At 41.9% G+C, this 23,756-nt stretch overlaps 1 protein-coding gene across 2 annotated transcripts in view; it reads right to left on the bottom strand.

Annotated features, from left to right (window-relative positions):
• The window catches only part of strn (striatin, calmodulin binding protein), an 83,096-nt gene extending 59,825 nt beyond the window's left edge, over positions 1-23,271 (bottom strand). Inside the window, exon 1 of one of the 2 annotated variants that reach the window (XM_067984108.1) lies at positions 22,816-23,271. In XM_067984108.1, coding sequence (XP_067840209.1) covers positions 22,816-23,040 — 225 coding nt within the window. In that variant the 5' untranslated portion in view covers positions 23,041-23,271. The remainder of the gene's footprint in view (positions 1-22,815) is intronic. The other variant, XM_067984107.1, reaches the window with a different exon arrangement.
• Between the last annotated feature and the right edge of the window lie 485 nt (positions 23,272-23,756).

Genomic DNA, 23,756 nt, shown 5'->3' on the forward strand with positions numbered 1-23,756 from the left:
GAGGACGAGGTCAAGTAGGTTTTTCCCTCATGTTGGTTCACTCACCACCTGCCGCAGGCCTAGTCTGGCAGCTATGTCCTTCAGGACTCCGCCAGCTCGATCAGTAGTGGAGCTACCGAGCCACTCTTGGTGATGGACATTGAAGTCCCACACCCAGAGTACATTCTGTGCTCTTGCTTCCCTCAGTGCTTCTTCCAAGTGGTGCTCAACATGGAGGAGGACCGATTCATCAGCTGAGGGAGGGCAGTAGGTGGTAATCAGCAGGAGGTTTCCTTGCCCATGTTTGACCTGATGCCATGAGTCCCTGACTCCCTCGTATACCAGAAAGTGATAAGTTACAAGCACTCTGGCTACATGAGATGAATAAAAATCTTTGGGATCAATGACTTGCTTTTTTCTTTGAGTTTGACAGCAAACTACCTAAACAATCCCTCTGGCAGAGATGTGAAAACTGTTAATAGGATGCATTAGATATTTGAACAGTGCAATACTGGTCCTAAACTGGTTCACAGAGGTATGAAATTAAGCATGCAAGAATCAGGCAGCTGGAGTTTGAGCCACCAACTTTCAGATCAACTGTTAAAACCCAGATTCTTCAGGAGGTAGAGAACCGAACAGTTAGCTGAGAGAGTCCACTCTGTCCACTGTCGTTTCACAGCTGACTGAAAATTGAGAGATCACAGAGTCAGAGAGTAGAACAGTCAGCTGCGTGAATCTGCTCTGGTTTGTTTCTCTCAAATTGAAAATCTCTCCCCATTTCAAGCAGTTGTGAGACACAGTTGATCAAAAGATAGATATGAATGAGGAAGGCCATTCTACCCAAATCAGCCCCACCGCCGAGAAAACCACAGTTCAGCCCTCACCCACAAGCAACTGTTTCTTAAAACGATTTAAAGACTTTTGCCTCCACCACCCTCCCTAAAATTCATTCTATTTGTTTTTTTTTATTCATTCATGGGATGTGGGCGTTGCTGGCAAGGCCAGCATTTATTGCCCATCCCTAATTGCCCTCGAGAAGGTGGTGGTGAGACACCTTCTTGAACCGCTGCAGTCCGTGTGGTGAAGGTTCTCCCACAGTGCTGTTAGGAAGGGAGTTCCAGGATTTTGACCCAGCGACGAAAGAACGGCGATATATTTCCAAGTCGGGATGGTGTGTGACTTGGAGGGGAACGTGCAGGTGGTGTTGTTCCCATGTGCCTGCTGCTCTTGTTCTTCTAGGTGGTAGAGGTCGAGGGTTTGGGAGGTGCTGTCGAAGAAGCCTTGGCGAGTTGCTGCAGTGCATCCTATGGATGGTACACACTGCAGCCACTGTGCGCCAGTGGTGGAGGGAGTGAATGTTTAGGGTGGTGGATGGGGTGCCAATCAAGCGGGCTGCTTTGTCCTGGATGGTGTCGAGCTTCTTGAGTGTTGTTGGAGCTGCACTCATCCAGGCAAGTGGAGAGTATTCCATCACACTCTTGACTTGTGCCTTGTAGATGGTAGAAAGGCTTTGGGGAAGTCAGGTGGTGAATCACTCGCCGCAGAATACCCAGCCTCTGACCTGCTCTTGTAGCCACAGTATTTATATGGCTGGTCCAGTTAAGTTTCTGGTCAATGGTGACCCCCAGGATGTGGATGGTGGGGGATTTGGTGATGGTAGTGCTGTTGACTGTCAAGGGGAGGTAGTTAGACTCTCTCTTGTTGGAGATGGTCATTGCCTGGCACTTGTCTGACGCGAATGTTACTTGCCACTTATGAGCCCAAGTCTGGATGTTGTCCAGGTCTAGCTGCATGCGGGCACGGACTGCTTCATTATCTGAGGGGTTGCGAATGGAACTGAACACTGTTGCTCACCCTGTGTGATGATGACTTCCTGGCATCATCCCTAAATTTGCATCTTATTGCTTAAGCTCTTATTCCCTGTGCTGCAATTCAACGAAGTAAAAATCTGAATTTACCTTTCCTATTATATTTACCATCGTACATACTTCTATACGGTTACCTCTGTCGCCTTACTTCAAGGCTGGAAAACCTAAGTCTCCCCAGTCTTTCCTCGTCGCTCAGTCTCTCAGACTAAGCATCAATCTCATGGATCTTCTTGAACCATCTCGAGGTTGAACATCTCCCTTGTATCTCTGACTCAAAATGGATATGGAATTCAATGTGTGGTCTGAATTGGGCACTACTGTTTCGAGCGTGATTTCCTCTTACTTGTACTCTACAGTTAGTTTATATACTTCAGCATTCTATTTACTCTAGTGATTGGACATGTTGAGCATAAAATATACTAAAACCCCTTCGAATAAAGGTGAAGATGAGAACCTATGAATGGTGTTGAAATAGCTACTTAGATCACCTTTTTTCTTCCTATGTGCATTATTTTACACTTGTCCATATTAAATTTCATGTACCATTATTCCACCCACTTAGATATTACATTACAGGTATGATAGAGTAGTGATTACGTTATTGGACTATTAATCCAGAGGCCGAGAGTTCAAATCCCACCACGGCAGTTTGAGAATTTGAATTCAATTTTTAAAAATCTGGAAATAAAAAGCTAGCATCAGTAAAAGTGATCATGAAGCTGTTGGATTGTCTGACAGCCCAACTGGTCCATTAATGTCCTTTAGGGAAGGAAACCTGCCGTCCTTACCCGGTCTGGGCCTATATGTGAGTCCAGTTCCACACCAACGTGGTTGACTCTGCCCTCTGAAGTGGCCTAGCAAACCACTCATTGTATCAAAATGCTCAAGGGCAACTAGAGATGGGCAATTAATGCTAGACTTGTCAGCAATATCCACACTGCAAGAAAAAGTTTGATGTTGTAGTTCCCGAACTCCCTTGATTTTATCTGTAAATTTGAACAGTTTGCATGAAGCTTCTGAATCCAAGGCATTAATGTTAATTAGGGTTCTCAACACTAGAAGTTACTGGATGTAAGCTCATGGTTAAGTGTGGTTTTTTTTGGCAGTAATAATTCTTTAGAAAAATTTACTGTAGAGGTGTACTCTGGGGTGGATGTGAAAGTAATGGGGCCTCAAAGGATTTGACAAGAATTTTGAGAGATGTGCTCTGAAAAACTGAAATGGTTAACTATTTTTTGATGAGGTCAGGCTTTTTGAACCCATCAGGATGTTTTCTAAGCTTTCAGCGAGACACGCAGAATGACATGCATTAATATGCAACCAAGCAACAGTTCAGTATTTATGAGGTTCCTGCTAAAGTTTAAGTGCCTATTTTTAGGCATGAAGTGACAGCACAGCTTGCAGGTTTCTACAGTAGCAACAGAACTGATGTACAGTGCATCATCAGTTTATTCATATCTGCCCAAAAAATCTGTGGGAGGCAGACAACATGACAAAGTTCAAACATGCCTCCTAGTGGTTTGCCACAGAACACAATACTGATGGCATCCCCTGAAGCATGTAAGCTGTACTGTCTCACTGTTCACAATGTGACAGCATGCATGTCTCAGCATTGGGGTAGGGGCAGAGAAAGTGCAAAATTAAAAACTGATGTCCACATAAAGAACAATGAAAGTTTCACTCATTGTACATGTTGCATAAAAAATATTTGCTAAGGCCCGTACAATTTGGATCTTCAAGTCACTATCTGTAACCAAAATTTCAACTACAAAATTTACGTGCTTCGCTACAGTAACTGAAAACCAGTAATCACAATTCAATTGATCTATTTTGTTCAAACTGCATGACTATGTTTTGTTAATCTTTTAGTGAACAGCACATTTTATCCCAATGTTTTATACAGGTATGTGTAGTTTTAGTTGAATGGTCTATTAAAAATAGGCTGAACAAACCAGTTTTGAAGTGAGATTTCTCTAAAATTAGTGCACACAGACAGAACAACTGTAGAACCTCTTGCTTTTGCCTTGGCCCCCATCATTTAGTTGAATCAAGACAGGATTAATTAACAATATGCACCTACATATCCACATTTCAACAGCAAGTCATACTGAGTCACAAAAACTAATTTTAGAAAGATCTCATCTGTAAGACTAAGTCAATCTCTGTGTCCCCACTTGTTCTGTTTTGTTTGAACCAATAAATGGTATTTGCCACAAAATAATCACCATTTTCTGACAAGTGCCCCCTTTTCCAAGTAGCGTACCACGACTCACAAACTACAAAATGTGTGCAAGTTTAGAATATTGGAATATTATTCTATTTTGATAGTCGGTATGTCCAGCGGTGCCTCTGGTCTCCATTTGCGGCAACAATAAAACCTTGAAGATACAAACTGAGCAGCTCTATCGAGAACTGCATTTAAGAGTCAGCATAGATTAACATTTGTAGCCCCACTTACATGTTAACAGCATATTTTAATAGATTTGTACTGAAACCAAGAATCTTGTTGCAGCACAGGATAAAATTCCTATATTAACAGACAAGTTTTTGCCACCTTTTTACAGAGATATGGTGCAATCTTAGTATGTGCAGAATTTCCCCATCATGCATCAGTAGGATTCTGTCAGTGCAGTGACAGACTGACCCATAACTGAAGAGACCATCTCCTCATAGTGTAAAAGGATTTTTGCATTTCCTTTGAGTTTTTCCACATTAGAAAATAAGCCGCAAAATTAATTTTTAGGTAAAATTTTAAAATCAAGTGTCACATTTTTAGCTCAGACAGCATGAAAGTCAGAAATTGTAACTATACAGAGACTTTTCCCAAGAAAAATAAATTGAATGTAGAAAGCTTCTCAGATAAACAATTTGATTATCAATGTGTTTTGTTGACAATTAGAAATTGTGAATATTCTAATTAACTGCAGTTAGTTGTGCATCCAGGTGTGTGAGCAGTCTCATGTCAACCACCCCAATGCCCACTTCCCAGCTCCCAACCATACACTACCCCAACTGCCTACCCAGCTGCTCAACTGACCACCACACCACATACCAAGACAGACTATATTCCCCGAAACACTGCTCACTACCATACAAATGTTCGTTGACCCTAGCCACTAACCTGAAAACTCCACTCCAACTCCAATTATTCACAACCCCAATTTTCCCCAATGCTGTCAATATACTATGTAATTAATGACTTACTGCTCCTCTGTCACTTCACTACTCAGTCCCATCTCATCCACAAAGTACTCACAATTCCCACAACTGTTTAATTCCCCAGCTTCTAATCACTCTCGAACTACCTCCCAAATCCTTATAAACAGAGTATCCTTCAGCCTGCTGCTGCCGCCATCTACTCGACTTATGCCAATTACTCGACTACTGCCTCTGCTGTATGCCTGCCTACTACTTAAGCCACCACCCAACCTGTTTGCGATTGGGCATCCCACCTTACCGGCCTTCCCAATGATCAATCTGCTTTGTGGCATGAAACTGCTTCTAGGCACTCCAAATACGGCATTGTTGAATTTGGGGCCCCTGCTCCCAGTATTCCCCTTCAAAACTGTTTCCAAATCCTAAAATCCCATGCCAATACTCCCAGACCTAGATACTCCTCTCCCCATTGCCTCCAGAGTCTGCCTGCCTTCCTTCCCCCTCCCAAAATACTAGCAGAGCCCAGTGACTTCCTCCTCACACCATTCCACAACTTTTAACTTTGACAGGAAGAATTATGGTCATTGTGTGTCTGAAACAGGAAAGTGTCTCACTCAGCAATGCCAAGATTCCTCCAGTTGATGAGCACATTTGTTTTTAAGCCTACAAATGATGGATTTTAAAAAAAAATCCTATTACCAGCAATCTCTTATTGGGAACATGTTTCCCAATATGCACACGCTCCTCTTTAAACCCTTTATCCAACCAGATTAATGTTAATCCTCCATACAGTATTGTTCGAAGATGAAATTACTTGATGCCAAATAACGCTGATCAGAACAAGTCTTTGTTCAAATTCTGTATGAAACAAGTAGTGCATTTAATACAGTGGACTGAACATCTGAAACAACTGATGCCAACAGGATCTGATCTCATCAAACCAACAGTTAGCAGTTTCCATTGTAATCTGGTCTGGATGCATACCAATGTGCTGTACTGCAGAGGAGGAGGGGGATGCAGATTCACATAGTGACCTGTCTGTAAGGAAGAGGCTGTGAGTGGAACAAAGAAGCTTCCAACAGTATAAAAGCATAGACAAGCCAACCTTTGCCACTAACTTTCAACTTAGTGTTTATGGACTATTATTATCAAAGGCTTGGGTGGGGGTGGAAGGCTGGATGGATCCCACTTCAGCATGGGAAAAGAACTTGGTGTTGGAGCCTAAAATATGATGATTAGAGAAACCATTTTCCAAGGATTTCCATTCAAACTTGCTTGCCCTAAGCTGGGCATGTTTCATTGGTTCTCCAGATGGAACGACTCCTTCTCTCACCAACAAGATAACTTTTCTGAATGCTGCTACCGGTAGGTAGCCTTCCCCACCAGCCACGCACATTAGGAAAGGGCAGGCGCACAGCCTCCAAATCCCATCTATTAATTTTAATTAATAGAAGATTGTGAGCTGTGTACCCACAATTTCCCCATTATGCACAGACTGCTGTGCTGGGCTCCATGCTAGTAACAGGCATACAGAAAGACTGGCCCTTCATGTTTATAACAACATTGTCCAACCAAATCTCCTTTAGCTTTGCTTCCAGATGGCCAAACTGAGTGGCTATGCAGAAGTGCAGGGCACCCTAGTCTCTGATGGAGAATGCATGGCCTATGACAGAAGGGGAAAAAAATGAAAATGGCTTTTACTTTTTTTGGGGAATGGAACCTAATCTTACCTTTCAGAAATCAGTTTGTCAGAGAGGGAGAGGTATTTTATTCAAATAACAGACTCCAAAACAGATGCAAAAAGTATCCAATTGCCACGTGTGGTGACTGTCAAGTGCTGTTTAAGTCAGGCCTATCCTGATTAGATGTTATTAGTTATTTGATGCATGTTAATTATTTCCAGCAGTTGGTGACCGTTTACCCCAAAACATACCTCTATCAAAAAGAGACTTGACTGAACTTTTCTTATATATTTTGTGAGGAGCCAAAAGAATAGAAGCCACTCTTCCATTTTGAGGGTGGTATCTTTCTTAAAGGTACCTATTTTTAAGCTAAGAAACATAGCAGAAAGAAAACCCAGAAACTTCAGGCAAAAATACTCCACTTTTGTCACAGTACTCCCGTTTTAAAACATCTTCATAGGCTCTTTTTGGCTGTGACTTTTACATATTGTCACTAGAACAGTATCTTATGCTTCTGACAGCTATCACCAACTCTGCCACAGCAACTTCTAATGTGCTTTTGGCCAGCACCTGTGGTCCAATCCGATGTTTGGCTGCTCTCAAACCTGGGCTCATACTTTGCAGCCAGCCTTGGGGTCTGGATGACTTACAATCTGTTTCTCCCCCTTAGTACTCCCATAACTCCATCTCCTGCTAGCGCAACTATCCCAAGAACTTCAACATCGGGTCCCACCCATTTGCCAATACAGCAGCCAACCCTACAGCCCACACTTCTCATAATTCTGCCAGAAATTCAACTTCCTGAGTTTTCTCACATCTCTCGGGGCCTAAGCACTTAGCCTGAGCATGGTGAAATAAAAAAATGGCAGGTGACAGTTTATGTTACTCTTCAGGCCAAAATGCACCCAAAGGTATGTGGGAAAGCAGCTTTGAGGTGCTCCTACATTTATATGAGCTATTTTTACTTTTAGCTTGTAAATGTTCAAGTTTAAGCACACTTTATAAGCTTTATTTTTGGTAACTTTTGAGCCTTTTGAAGTACATACATACAAATGGATTTATTATCATTTATTGGGGAAAGTTTCAGAGAAGTGGAGAGAACGTGCGCATTGCCAGTTGTTTCACAGGTCTCAAAGTCTGTTTGTTCAAGTACCCACGGAAGGCGCACCTTCAAGGAGGGAACTACATAGTTACATATAAAGAACAAGAATGGGTGTGCTTGATTATGCAATACTAACTGCAATGCAAACACGGTGTTACAATATTTCATTTCTGCAGCTATCTGATCCACAGACTGTTACAAAGCCAACTCCCCATATCATATCAGTTCCATTCTAAATGCAGAATTGCTGGGTGATCTTTAAAAAACTCTTTTAAACAGTGCATTAATGAATACTGAATACAATTGCATCATAGGGAACTAAACAGGTTTACAGCAAAGAAGGAGGCCATTCAGCTCATCATGTCTCTGCTGACTGGAGTAATTCAAAACTAATCCCACTGTCCTTCTTTCCCATAACCTTGTATCTTCCTCAGATTTAAGTATACTTCTCTCTGCTTTAGTACTCCCACGGCAAAGCGTTTCATAGTCCAACAACTCTCTGGAGAAGGGAGGGGGGAGGATGAGGAGAAGGGAAGAGGGCAGGGTCACCACCGATCCTGACAGTGGAAAGGAGCTGCATCATCATTAGGAAGGAGCTGCATTTCCACATTTTGTTGTCCTTTCTCCCTTAATTCAGTTCTCCTTGCATGATGAGGCAGCGAAAATAATGTCAAGCAACTAAAGAAAGGAAAAAGTGTTGAATTCTTTTAGGACGCTGAAAATCTATTTAAAAGCACAGTAGAAACCTCCCTATAACAGGCTAAAGTTGTCAAACTGTAACTGTCCTTCTTGAAGTTTGATAAGTTTCAACAGTTGCTTGTAGATATAGGACTGCAGCACAAAACTGCCCACACATTGGCAATCTTAATAAGGCTACAAGGATGCCTGGTGTGAAAAATAGCAACATCACACTGGTAACTATAACCTAAATGATAAAGATTCTTAAGAGGAACTTAGAAACTTAGGAATGCATATACATAAATCTTCAAAAGATAAGAGTACAGGTAAAAAGGACATGAAAAGGCAAATATAATTCTGGGTTTTATTCATAGCGACATTGAACATAAAAGAGTATAGAGCATAAATAGGAGTAGAAGTAGGCCAAATGGCCCCTCGAGCCTACTCCGCCATTCACTAAGATCATGGATGATCCTCTACCTCAATTCCACTTTCCCGCCCTATCCCCATATCCCTCGATTCCCTTAGTGTCCAATAACCTTTCGATCTCAGTCTTGAATATACTCAACGACTGAGCACCCACGGCCCTCCGGGGTAGAGAATTCCAAAGATTCACAACCCTCTGAAGAAATTTCTCCTCATCTCGATCTTCCAACCCCTTATCTTGAGACTATGACCTCAAGACTCTCCATCCAGGGGAAACAGCCTTTCAGCATCGATCCTGTCAACCCTCTCCGAATTTTATACGTTTTGATGAAATCATCTCTCATTCTTCTAAACTCCAGAGAGAGTACAGGCCCATTCGACTCAATTTTTCCTCATAGGACAACCCTCTCATCCCAGGAATCAATCTAGTGAACCTTTGTTGCACCCCCTCTAAGGCAAGTATATCCGTCCTTAGGTAAGGAGACCAAAACTGTACACGCACTCCAGGTGTGGTCTCACCAGAGCCCTATATAATTGCAGGAAGACCTCCTTACTCTTATACTCCAATCCCCTTGCAATAAAGGCTAACATACCATTTGCCTTCCTAATTGCTTACTGTACCTGCATGTTAACTTTGAGATTCGTGAACAAGGACACCCAAATCCCTCTAAATACCAACATGGATGTAGTGTTGAATTTGTACAAGGTATTGGTTAGAACAGTTTGGGAGTATTACGTGCAGTTCTGAGCACCCAATTATTCGAAGGGTGGGCATGTGTGAACGAATAGAAAGAGAAAGAGGGAAGAAAGGGAAAAAAAAAGCATAAAGAAAGTAAAGACTTGCATTTATATAACGCCTTTCGTGACCTCAGGGCGTCTCAAAGCACTTTACAGCCAATGAAGTACTTCTGAAGTGTAGCCAATGCTAAAGGAAACACAACAGTCAAAGTGCGCACAGTAAGGTCCCTAAATAGCAATGTGATAACCAAACAGCTAATCTGTTTTAGGGATAAATATTGGCCAGGACACCAAGAAGAACTCCCCCGCCCTTCTTCGAATAGTGTCATGGGATCTTTTACATCCACCTGAGGGGACAGACAGGGCCTCAGTTTAACTTATCATTTAAAAGACAGCACCACCAATAGTGCAGCACTCCCCCCATACTGCACTCAAGTCAAAGATAAGATACAGCAAATGATGCCTGGAATGAAAAGTTACAGCTTTAGAGAAGGACTGAAAAATTGGGGTTTCCCCTTACCGAAGCACAGAAAGTTAAGGAAACCTAACAGAGGTTTTCAAAATTAGGAGAGATTTTGAGAGGATAACGGAGAAAAGTTGTTTTCATTGGTTGGAAAATCAGGGGTGTAAAATGAGGATGAAAAGGGATCTTTCTTGGAAGATTTTTATTCCATGTAGAGGGTAATTAGGACATGGAATACTTAATTACAAGTAGCTGTTGAGTCACACTTATCTAAAATGGAATTGGATTGCTATTTGAAAAAAAAATACAAGGATACAGGTGAAGATTAGGAAGATGGGATTAGAGAAAATAGCTCCAGTTGAAAAGCCAGCACAGGTGTGATAAGCCAAACTATCTTGTGTGTTATAATTCCTACAATTTTATGGTATAGTAGTTAAAGTAGGTGTTATTCAGAGGCTGGGATCGAGATGTATTTACTGGAACAGAATACAGGAACTAAGCATCCAATCAGTACAATAGCTGATCTGGGAGTGTTAGAGGCAAAGTGGAAACATGTTCCAGTCTACTGTACAGTGAAAAGCACAAATTTAGAAAAAAGGGGCACTGATGGGAAGACTAACAAATTGTTTCAGAAGTGCTTAAGGATAGTGTAAACAGTTCCCACTTTGCATGATGAAAAAGTGACAGTAAAACTCCAGTCAGGCACCAACTTGTTTTCAGAACAGTGGTGCGAGGCTCCCCGGGGTGGGTCTTAAACCACTTTGGTATGGAGCATAACAGGATATTTTATAAACACAAGAGTTATTTTAATTGTTATGAGTGCGGAAACTCCCACCTATACTCAATGCATTTAAAATTTACCAATTAGGAGAAGAGCACGGCTCAAACGTTAAACATTCATGCACAGAGCTCTCCCTTGGAGTGGAAAGTTGGGATTCACAGCCAGGTAGTACAAACTAGTAGCTATCGGGTAATGACAGTCTCAATGCAATGAATTGTAACTTGTTTTCAGTTTTACCTCACCCCCCCCCCCCCCCCCCCCACCCCACCATTTAATTTTCTCCCCATTTGAAGGTGGAGAGTCATCCTGTAGTCACAGGCACTGGTAACCCTCCTGTATCCCCCCCAAATGATCCTTCATCACATGCGATGCTTGTTGACAACTGCTGGCAGAATATTTGACAGCAGTTGTCAGTGAACACCAACCATGCACTGTCCAACAGGATCAAATGCATAGCAATCAAGAACAAGAACCAAGACCTGGGACACAGACCAATCATAACAACCCTACTGCTTCCTGAACATAGATCACCTAATTCAACACAACAGGGGTCCATTGTATACTCATCATATGGGCATTATGTTAGAAACTAGTGTTAAATATTTTTCCCACCATAGAATAATTTTTGTCCTACCAAATTATTGTTAAATAGTACCACTTTGCCAGTGTAACAGAGCAAAGCATGGAAGCAAAGTGATGCTAATGAACATTTAAATTATTTTTGTATAAAACTTGGATAACTTGCTGCGTTCATAAGAATTAATTAGACCTCCTGTCCCAAACCACAAATCTTAACATAATTTGGTAAGTACAATCTCAATGCCATGTGTTACAAATAATTGGATTGTGTCATTTTTTTAAAAAGTGTTGAAGTGACAGCTGTTTATTGGAAATCAAGAGGTCCTTCACAGTACAGATGCCAAGTTTTTACAGTTTACCCTTTATGAAAAAATAAATGAAACTTTGTACTGATACTAAATCAGTTATTATTTTCAGATATGGGGCTACCATTAGAGTGCTAACTGGGGAATAATAACTGACCCCATGTGGTGGATAATTAAGGTTTAATTGCCACATATGGGAAGCCCTAGGAGAAAAAGTAGTCATGTAGAATTGCTTCATTTTGCAATTTTTATCAACTTACTGAAAAAAAACTTTAAAGAAAAAGTTTTGGGCAATAACTAAAAGCAAAACGAGCATTCACTCGTGATTTTATAATCAATAAACCAACTGTTTCTCTTGTGGTGTTACTCACATTTTTTGTGTTATTGTACCTCTCTTCCAGTAACTATCATCTTGTCTGTTCAAGAAATGAGGTCCAACAACCAAATCTGCAATTCATCGCAATTTACTGTCAAACAATAAAACATGTGGGGATGAGAGGAATGGGGCGCTTGGGCCTCAGTTGGGAAGGATTCGGGGCTGAGCTCATGGGAATTGGTCCTTAGCAATCACATGCTGTACATGTTCACAATATACGAATTGTCATGCACTTTGAAGAACCAGTTAGAAGTGAGGAACATAATTTTTTTTTAAATTTACATACCAGGAGACAAAGACCAAGCTGCTCCTTCTGTCTTTTCCCCACCAAGAGAGGCTGATCAAAAATCAGGACATGATCACTTTGACCTGTTACCCATTTTCCTTCAGCTACTGATAAGCTGTCACTGTAGTCTGTTTATATACAACTATTATAGCACACGGCCTATCTACTTTTGGGACCGTTGTTTTGTTTCTTTTATTTTTCCACTGTCATTCCGCCTTCCCCCACCTCCCCCTCAATCTTTTTTTCTTGTCTCTCCTTTTCCCCATTGTTATTTATTTCTGACTGGTATCCAGTTTCTGCCACTCACACTTATTCCCAATTGTTAACCATTTTCCTGGTTTCTTCTGTTACCCACTTGGTGCCTTGGTTGAGAATCCTGGTTCAATCCCTCTGAGCAGGTACTTTCCTCTCAAATCTTTCCTTTTTGGATAATTCAAAGCAGGGCAAAAGCTGATCAGGTGGGGAGTAGGGCCTATAAAAACTGCTAGCCACACAATTAAAATCAAGATGTGGAGATGCCGGTGATGGACTGGGGTTGACAATTGTAAACAATTTTACAACACCAAGTTATAGTCCAGCAATTTTATTTTAAATTCACAAGCTTTCGGAGGCTTCCCCCTTCCTCAGGTGAACGATGTGAGGAACATCGTTCACCTGAGGAAGGGGGAAGCCTCCGAAAGCTTGTGAATTTAAAATAAAATTGCTGGACTATAACTTGGTGTTGTAAAATTGTTTACAATTAAAATCAAGGAAGTGGTGAAGAGTGGCCAGATGTGGTCACAAAGAAATGCAAGATGTGATCATGTAGTTGACACAGTATACTATAATGTCTGGAAATGAACAGAGATGGACACATATTTGCACTGATTCACAAAAATCTCTTTATAATGTACCTCTTAAAAAAATGTTACTTCATTTAATGGCACAAAGTTGAATCAGATAAAATACTGTAGTAACATCACTTGTGGTAATATTAACAAGGAAAATTTAAAAATATGTTGTAAAACCTGAAATGGTTTCCTAAAAATATTTAAGAAATCGTTGCACAGTTGTCCACACAACTCGGGATTATGTGTGGTTATGTGTCTTTTTAAAACTAAAACACTTCATTATTCTCAGTAAGCTCATGGCCTGCTGTTTCTATGCCCTGTAACGGTTGAGAAGAACAGAGCAGAAGTGCTGACCTTTCTTACACTTGTGATGTGGCGTCAAACCGAGGAACTTTTTAAAAAACTGTTGCCGCTGACAGTAGTGGCTTAGAGTCCAGCAGCACTCCAGCTTTGGGGGGGGGCACTGACATTACTCAGTTGGAACAAGGGGTATATGGGAGACATCGATGGCAGGCCAGGGATCTGAGTGCTTGGAGGCACAGGAAACTGATGCATTGGAGTCCCCGCTGCATGGTAGTTCCTGGGAATTGTAGTCTTTTACATTCAAGGCACAGACCTTCACTTGCACGCTTGGTCCATATCCAGCCTATGAACATGCAGTGTAAGCTGACCAAGATGCATTATGCTGTGTTTGTTTGTGGGATAAAGGAGAGGAAGCTGGCATGACTTTTGTTGTGTTTATTAGGTCATCAATTTGTTGAGCAGTGGATTATTGTGGCTGGAATATGATTGGGGAGAAAATTGAACTTTTCCTGGTATGATTGGTGAATACTGAAAGTAGAAAATAACTTATGAAAATTAAACACTTAATAATCAGAAAGGAAACTGACCAATACTCCAAGTACATAGAAAATAAAAGGATGACAAAAGGGTCAAAGAGGTTAGGAAAGAAGTCAAAAAAAAAAATCAGGAAAGCAAAGAGGAACTAAGATTAAATTATCAAGGAATGTAAAAAAGAAATAGTATTCTACTGACACAAATAACAAAAGAAAAATCAGAATAGGGATAGGGCCACTAAGGGACGCATACGATAAACTCATAGGTAATGATAGCAAAATGGCAGAAATATTGAATAGTTATTTTGTCTCCATATTCACCAGGGAGATTAACAAGATGGGCAGGATATTAGAAGAAGAAGAGATCGAAAAAGATATTAAAACATTTAAGATAGAAAGGGGGGAAACTTAGGGAGGATAAGACTCCTGGTCTGGATGGATTGCATTCGCGAATATTAAAAGTTATGGAAGAGATAGCAGAGGCATTATTACATATACATAAAAATTCATTAGAAAAGGGAATAGTACCAGAGGACTGGTGGACAGCAAATGTGATTCCTATATTTAAAAAAGGAGAAAGATAGAACAAGTCCAGGGAACTATAGACCAATTAGCTTACTATTGGTGATAGGAAAGATAATGGAATCTCTACTCAAAGATGTAATAGAAAGACATCTGGAGAACGAAAATACAATACATAGTCAGCACGGATTTCAGAAGGGAAAGTCATGCTTGGCCAACCTTACTGAATTTTATGAAGTAGTAACAGAAAAAGAGTAGATGAGGGTAATGCAGTAGATGTAATATATTTGGATTTTCAAAAGGCCTTCGATAAGGTACCACACTGTGGACTCATGGCTAAGGTCAGAGCATGTGGATTCAGGGGACAGGTAGCAGAATGGATAGCAAGTTGGCTACAAAACAGAAAACAAAGTGTAGGGGTTAAGGGTAGCTACTCAGACTGGCAAAAGGTGGGAAGTGGTGTTCCACAGAGGTCGGTGCTGGGACCACTGTTGTTCACAATTTACATTAACGATTTGGATTCGGGAATCAGAAGTACAATTTCAAAATTTGAGGATGACACCAAATTGGGGGGTGGGGGTGTAGTTAATACTGAGGAAGAATGCGTCAAAATGCAAGAGAACATTAATAAACTTACAGAATGGGTATGTAATTGGCAAATGAATTTCAATATGGATAAGTGTGAGGTGGTGAATTTTGGTAGGAAGAATAAGGAGGTCACATACTGCTTGGATAATAAGCAGGATATAGGAGCAAAGGGATCTAGGGGTACAGGTACACAAATCAGTAAAGTGAGAATGCAGGTTAATAAGGCCATAAAAAAGGCAATTCAGGCACTAGGGTTCATTTCTAGAGATAGAATTGAAAGGCAAAGAAGTTATGTTAAATTTGTATAGAACCTTGGTTAGACCACACAGTATTGTGCACAGTTCTGGACTCCATATTATATAAAAGGATATAGAGGTGTTGGAGAGGGTGCAAAAAAGATTCACAAGAGTGATACCAGAACTGACAAGGATATCCTTATCAGGAAAGGCAGAACAGGCTGGGACTAAGAGGCAGCTAAGGTGTGATCTGATAGAGGTCTTTAAGGTAACAATAGGATTTGATAGGATAGACGTCAAGAAAAATGTTTCCACTTCTGGAGGAGTCCAAAACTAGAGGTCATAAATATAAAATAGTCGCTGATAAATCCAATAGGGAATTCAGGAGTAACTTCTTTACCCAGAGTGTGGTAAAAATGTGGAGCCCGCTACCACAAGAAGTAGTTGAGGCAAATAGCATAGATGCATTTAAGGGGAAGTTGGATAAACACATGAGGGGGAAAGGAATAAAAGGGTATCTTGAAAGGTTTAGATGAAGTAGGGTGGGAGGAGACTCATGTGGAGCATAAACACGGGCATGGGCCAGTTGGGCCGAATGGTCTGTTTCTGTGCTGTAGTTTCAATGTAACTTGTTGAAATTGACCATGGTCTTGGGTGTCACAGCAAACAAAAGTTTAATTGCGAAGATACCTAGAATATAAAAAGTTGTGTGTCCGTATGTAGGAATGGATGATTTGTCTAAACGGTCTCCAAGTAGAACCCAGAACCAGGCTATGATCCCTTCACCCAGCCAGATCCCAGAATCCTCCTATCTGTAGTATCTTTGATTGCTTCTGTGATAAATTATCACATACGTTATTGTGGTATACAGGTGCTATGACAGTTTCCCATTCCATCTGCTCAGTCCGGCTCAAGAACCTGCCTCCTTCCCATTTGCCACATCCTGCATTTCATACCTTTACAAGCATGGACAGTTTAAACAATAGTGTTTTATTCCCAACGAAAATAAATTCTTTCCCATTTCAAAGCATCTCTGCTGTGACAGCAATGACTGACATATGCCTTTGCCACATGTTGAATGCTTTCAGATTACCTGGGAAATAAACATCCTACACATCTATTCTGGAGTACTTTTCAAATGGGACTCCACATGCAGTATGCATACTTTGAATGTTTTTGGCTGGTCAGGCTGCCATGTACGCATCACTATAGCATCATCCAGGCTTTTGGCATCCAGAACTGGAGCAGCTGATGGTGTTGCTTCATCAATTTCTGAACATTTTTTAAAAGGTCTCTCTGCTACCTAGACATACTTGATCATCCTGGAACAGAGATGGAAGAAATGTTTGCGTCTGATGCTTGAAGAATTAATTCATATTGATTTGTCTATTCCTGTTCCTATTCTTCTATAAACTAACATGAGAAAAAGTACATCAATGTAAAATGATTATGTGGAATTTTGTATTGGTTGAAGGTTGCTTCTAAAATGACCCTTCACTTTAGTATTCTGTATTGCAATTGTTTACGTGATCTGCAACAAAAAGTTTGGACACTCCTACACCAGGAATGCTTTAGCAGAATCTCTGCACTAGACAGACAGCCTATTGCATAAACAAACATTAAAGTGCTATGGTATTACTTATAAAAAGTCTAATTTATAGCTTTTCCAGTTTATAACCTATTTTTCTCTTTCCTGGTTTTACACTAGCTGCTCTCCAAATTAAACTTACCAAATTTTATTTAAAAACTTGAGACTTACCCCATTAATTATTTTTCTAAGAATATTTTTTAAATCCATAGTCTCTCTTTACAAGTCTACAACCGAAGCCACTAAAATCATCTTTGTTGGTCCTTCCGTTGCCACTACAATTTTTCTTAAGGGTCCTATGTGGTATACACTGGCAACCACTTTGCACATCAGTTGCAAGGCCTGGCATACAACACCTATCCGAGCTACTTGATTTTTAGTAGGACCTGAAACATGATCTCCTCAAGCAGGTACTCTCTCACCCCTGTGCAGGAGCAATGTTGTGTGCCAAGCCATCCTTTCCAATTCCCACCTACACATACTTACTTTTAACCAAGAAGTGGCTTAAAGGGAAATGTGCACGAGTTGCAAGAATCACCACTGGTATGCCGGATATTTATCATCCATATTTCTCTTTAGCCCATCCATCCTGCTGCACTGGAGCAAGGCCCAATTTATTGTTCCGTAATCTTTATAGAAATGGTTCTGCAGACTTGGGTAGTTCAATCTAATCTCATTGGGCTCTTTATTAGTCCTCCAAACTCCTTAGTGAAACCATTCAAATCACTTTACAGCCTTCATGCTATTCCACAATGCAAGGGAATACTGCACAAATTCTATTTCCCAGTTTTTATCTCCTGCTAGGATACTTCCAGATATTTCTGGCACCTTCTGAGGGCATGCTTTTGGTAGAAGGATTTGTATTCAGGTCTTCACAGCAACACTGAGGACTTGGAAGATATAGTGGCATCTGGACACCCTGCTACATGTCCATCCAGCGGCCATGGCAGAGTTCATTTTCGACATCAAGGTGCAGAGGTACAATCAATCAATCAGCTTGGTATACAGCAAAAAATGTGTTTTTCTGGTGACAAGCACCTTCAGATCATTTCTCAAGCAGGTTTATAGTGTCAGCTCACATTTCAGTGTTTACAGCCACTCTAGAACACAATTAAACAGAGGAGGAGGCCCAAACTGAAGGGCCTCCATGAGCTGCTGCAACTATTTACAGTGCCTGGTTGATTTGCATAGATCACAGTGATTCACAACCACTTAAAATGTACATATTCATATTACGATAAAAAAGATATTTCCCCACACAAAAACAGTACAAATACCATTAGGACAATAGCGAATAATGCCAATTTTAGCTAAACAAACAAAAAATACTCTTCCTGCTCAAGTAAAAAAAAAAACTTACAGGTTCCATCTTTGTAAAGCTATCAGGATTATTCAACCAAACAAAAAAAAGTCATATTAATCATCTTATAAATCAAACTTCTCAATTAGCATTCATGCAATTTATCAGAAAGGAGGAATCTTGTTCTTGCTACTTTTTTGTTGAGTAGTTACTTGGTATCACAAGGTTGCATACCATACCTTAACAATTCTATAAATCCCAAGTATGTCTAAGTCTTGAAAACTGCTCCTCCATCTGGAAAGGCTCACTAATACTTCCCTTACATTCCTGGACAAGATTTTTTTTTTAATTGTCTGATTGGAGATCACAGCTGAGAGAAGCATTACCTGCCCCCTTCTTGACTCTATTTCACGGTCACTGCTCTCATGAACATTCCTCTTGTTCTTCCTATGCTTCAACCTACATACTTTTTACTCTTGCATCCTGTCTAATTTGAACTCAAGATTAAAAGCATCTTCATATGCTCACAATCAGCATTCTCAAGGCTCCAAAACTGTCCCTCTCAATTTTCTTTTCATTCAATTTACAGGCTTTTAAAACTTAAGCTTGAGATCACCTAATCACTATCCGCTGATTAACCTGGGGTCACCCGCTCCCCCTCCAAAACACTCATTTGAAACTTAGCACCCTGTACAACACGTGTGAGGATCTGTTCGGCTTCAGATCATGAGAAATTGTATACTGAGACAGAGACAATATGGTGGCCCACATTCTTCAGTTTCCTATTTAGCTGTGTTATACAGGTTGGGAGCTTAAATAAGAGACTCAGTGAGATTCATCTAAAGCTTTTTGTCAGATTCATGACTCAAAATTACTGAAGGGAATTGATAAGAACTTATGTTTTGGAACAGATGACAAAGCTCAGTGAAGTACAGTCTCCTGTTCCTTTTTTGCTTCTGTGTAACATAACTTAACTCTAATTAGTAGCTTATCCTAAGCGAAATAGTCGGTCCGTGATTCAGATAGATCAGGATCGTATGGTGACATCCCATACTATTTCTGGTGCAAACTCCAATGGAGAATGGGTTCATCGTTCATCCTATGTCATTTCAGATGTTTTGCATATATTGTCACTTTTCATTTCAGCACAGACTTGCCCATGGAAGTCGACTTTGTGCAGAACAAAGAGCAGGTGGAGGCAGTCTGAAATATTAGCATTGACGAAAGCTCAAGATCCAAAGTGCAGAAAGTGTCTCAACCCTTAAATATGCCAATTTAATCAGATATCAGGAAGTACACCCTTTTTATTTAACATGAAAAGAATATTATGACGCAATACACTTTCAATGGACCTCGTTCCTGCTCTTTTTCCAGCAGTATTTCTGTAGTAGACGGCTGTTCTGCAGCTGCTAGTAGACTGGTATGTTGCAAGTGCATGTGTTAAACTGGCAACACTGCTGTACAACTTTCACAATCAGGAAGAATGTCAATCAGGAGCCACCAATTGCACTGAAACCAGCATCAGCAGTGGAACACAAAATCAGTGTATATTTTCATAGTAAACCAGAAAGATGTGAAATTTAACTCCAACCCCACCCCCCCGCAATGGAGATATGAAAGCAGAGTTCACATAGAATCATGAGCATACACAGCCCTCTGGGGTAGAGAATTCCAAAGATTCACAACCTTTTGCGTGAAGAAATTTTTCCTCATCTCGGTCTTAAATGGCCGACCCCTTCAATCCTGAGACTACGATCCCCAGTTCTAGACTCTCTAGTCAGGGGAAACAGCCTCTTAGAATTTGCCGTCAAGCCCTCTAAGAATGAGATCACCTCTCGATTCAAAACTGAGATTGATAGATTTTTGGACTCTAAAGGGAATCAAGGGATATGGGGATTGGGCAGGAAAGTGGAGTTGAAATAGAAGATCAGTCATGATCTTATCGAATGGCGGAGCAGGCTCGAGGGGCCATGTGGCCTACTCCTGCTCCTACTTCTTATGAATCATAGAATTATACAGCACAGGAGGCCATTCGGCCCATCTACCACGATGTCTCAGTCTACAGCATTGTCACCAGACTTCATTAGTCGCAATATGCTACAAGGACAAATCGCACTTGAGCCGAAACTCCTCAATGTTGTTCAATTACCTTCCATGTGTGATACTCTTAATTCACCATCACCAATTGCTCTCACTACTATGACCAGTGACAGATCTGTAACCACCAGTAGTTGACCTAACTATATGGCTCAAAACACTCTGTCCGGATACAACTTAAGTTTAGACGGACAAAGTTTATAATTGTACTGCTGGGTGTCTCAACAGTTCAAATAGGCACAGTACAATTGTTTTACAGAAACCCTAGCGTCAATGTTGAAACAGAAGAGTTTTGTGGCAGGAACAGATAACTGAAAAGCTGGGGGAAATATCTGTTATAGGCACTAAAAATTCTTGCTTCCAGAGCAATTACTTCAAGCATGTTCAATTGAGAGGGGTAATTCAAGATTTTACCTATCAGAGTCAGTAACATTACTTAGATTGCACACTGCTAGAGATTACGACTAGTATTGAAGTGCCAAAATTGATCTATTTAGTATATTATAAATCCAAAATACAGGCAGATGATTATAGGAACTGTGTTCAACATTCTCAAGAGGGTAAACTGAAGTCTATTAGGTCTCCATTTATTTTTACTTTAATTTATATAACTAAAATAGCTGGGATTGCTTCATATCCTGCAGGATCCTGAAAACAATACAGTAGACATATTAATAGAACCAAGTGCATCAACAGTATCCCATGGTTACTTCCTGACAATATGCAAATAAATGAGAGCTCACTCAAGATAGGTGTGCAATCAATGTCCCCTTTTTGGTCCTTATCTAATCAACAACACTGAAGCAAAGATTTTTTAATCCTTCATCTATAACAGTGTGCCATATCTTCCAACATTCAACAGCCTCTTCAAGCCTGTCATCAATCTTACTTTTCGTTTCCTCTCCTAACGTCCTTTTATAAAGCTCCTTAGAAAATTGCGCTACATGAAAGACACTATGCAACTCCAAGCTGTTGAATGCAGTGTTGAATTATAAACAGCATGTGATGTACTATATTTTAAGGCATGCAAGATTCAGCAATATCACACACAGAATTCCCACCACAGCATGTAAATTGTTATATTTTCACCCAAAATGAAAAACAGAGTTTAAGAGGAAGGTGTTCAGGTTGGTGCACCTTGATCAAAAATCTCATAACATTTTCTGAAGGGTTGGTTAACTTTGGATGTTTCATTCTGTTCTGATACGTTGTCAGGAATCCTCTACACTACAGCACAGCCACGACAACATTTAGCTATACAGAACTGTTTTACTTCCTCCAGAATGTCATTGCGTAACCTTTGGTTACAACAATTCACTGATAACACCACATATAAAACACTAACCATAGATTGCAAAGCCATAGATATTTAAATCTGTAATGAGCCAAAGGTGACGTTCCCCCCCCCCCCCCCGCTCCCCAATTCACAGAATACCAACCCCTCACTCATTTAGACACATTTTATTTCGCCACCACTTAAAACTGCTCACAACGAAAGCAGGCACGACATTCCAGGAGGTGCAAACTGGCCCAGATCGATCCATGCAGACTGGATCACCAAGATTGGCATAGGAAAAGGAAAGCGGATTGAGCAAGGGGGGGGATTGTTCAACTATGCGCTTTGCTCAACATTTCATAGAATCATACGGCACAGAAGGCCTCCAGCCCATCGTTCCTGTACCAGTTCTTTAAAAAAGCTGTCCAATTAGTCCCATTCCTCCCCTGCTCTTTCCCCATAACCCTTCGAGTATTTATCCAATTCCCTTTTGAAAGTTATTATTGAATCTGTTTCCACCACCCTTTCAGGCAGTGCATTCTAGGTCATAACTCAATAGATTTTTAAAAATCTGATTCCCCTCCCCTCTTTTGCCAATTACCTTAAATCGTTGTCCTCTGGTTACTGACCCTCCCTCCTGACTTCCTACAGTCTCCAGCCCAATACATAAAACACTGTGGCATTTCATAGAATGATACAGCACAGGAGGCCATTCCTGCCTGTGCCGGCTCTATGAAAGAGCTGTCCAATAAGTTCCAATCCTCTGCTCTTTCCCCATAGCCCTGCAATTTTCTCACCTTCAAGTATTTATCCAATTCCCTTTTGAAAGGTATTATTGATTCTGCTTCCTACACAGAAATTGCATTCTGATTAAAATACCCCCGCCAATTGGGGAATGAGAGCTCCCAAGGCTGGGGCTTTAAAAACATCCCTCTTTTTGACAGAAGGAGCAGGCGGACTGGGACACCGCCATCTTAAGATGTCAAGCTAAAGGTGGGAGGGGGGGTCGATCGCCCGCTCACCCTCGTTATCAGGGGTGGCGTGGACAATAATAGAGGCCCAGGCATGAAGCGCGGCCTAGCGCTGGTTCCACCCCCGTCCCCAGCTCCGGGGGTCGATTTACCTGTAACTCCGCCCTATCCACTTCCCACTGCGTCCTCTCCACCTCGAAACGGGCCCACTCGTGCTGCAGGAAATGCAGGATCCCCGGGATGTTGTACTGCGGCCTCTGTGCTTCCCCTTCGGCCCCCGCCGCCTGCTGCAGGTTCTTGCCGCCGATCCCCGGGCCTCCTCCGCTCAGCACCGAGCTGCTGCCGAAGAACACCCCGGCTCCCGGGTGCTCATCCATGGCCGGGCCCCAAAACCCGTCGTCCGTCGCCTCGGCCTCCACGCCGACGGCAGCACCGACCGCGGTGACGGTGACACCGCCGAGCCGCCGCGCTCCCTCCTCCGGTTGGCTTCGCGTGCAGGGGCCGGCCGTTAGAATTTAAACCGCGGCGCGTGTTCCATGGATGCGGCCGGACCGTGGCCCGGCCTCTTCCCCCCCCCCACCAACCGCCCACTGACTGTTTACCGCGGTGAGTTACCCCTCACTCTCTCTCCCCGCCCCCTCTCCGCGCACGCGCTCTCACTCCCGAGACCCCCCCCCCCCGCTCTCTTCTCTCTTTCGCTCTCTCGCGCGCGCTCCCTTGTTTGTATGCAACGGTCCCTCCTCGCGCTCCGGGCCGCCGACCTCCTCTTTCGCCGCGCTCTTCGCCACTGACGTCACGCACCCAAGCCACGACCAACTGTCAACACAAGGGGTGCGCGCGCACTCACTCACTCACCCGCGAGCGAGGCCACACCCCTTTTCCCCTCCCTCGTCCATTGATGAAGACGTAAATGCGGCATTGCGCACGCACGAAATTGCTGACGGCGCTGCCTGGTTGTCGCTCCGGTAATAAAGAGGGAGCGCGCGAGAAGGAAGGGAGCGTTCTCGTGCGCGCGTGCACGCTAGTGCGCGCTCCCCATACGTTGACAGTTGATCGGGAGCTCCCTTGGATTCGTGACGTTAGTGGCGAGGAG

This window comes from Heptranchias perlo, chromosome 5, assembly GCF_035084215.1.
Source record: "Heptranchias perlo isolate sHepPer1 chromosome 5, sHepPer1.hap1, whole genome shotgun sequence".
NCBI lineage: Eukaryota > Metazoa > Chordata > Chondrichthyes > Hexanchiformes > Hexanchidae > Heptranchias > Heptranchias perlo.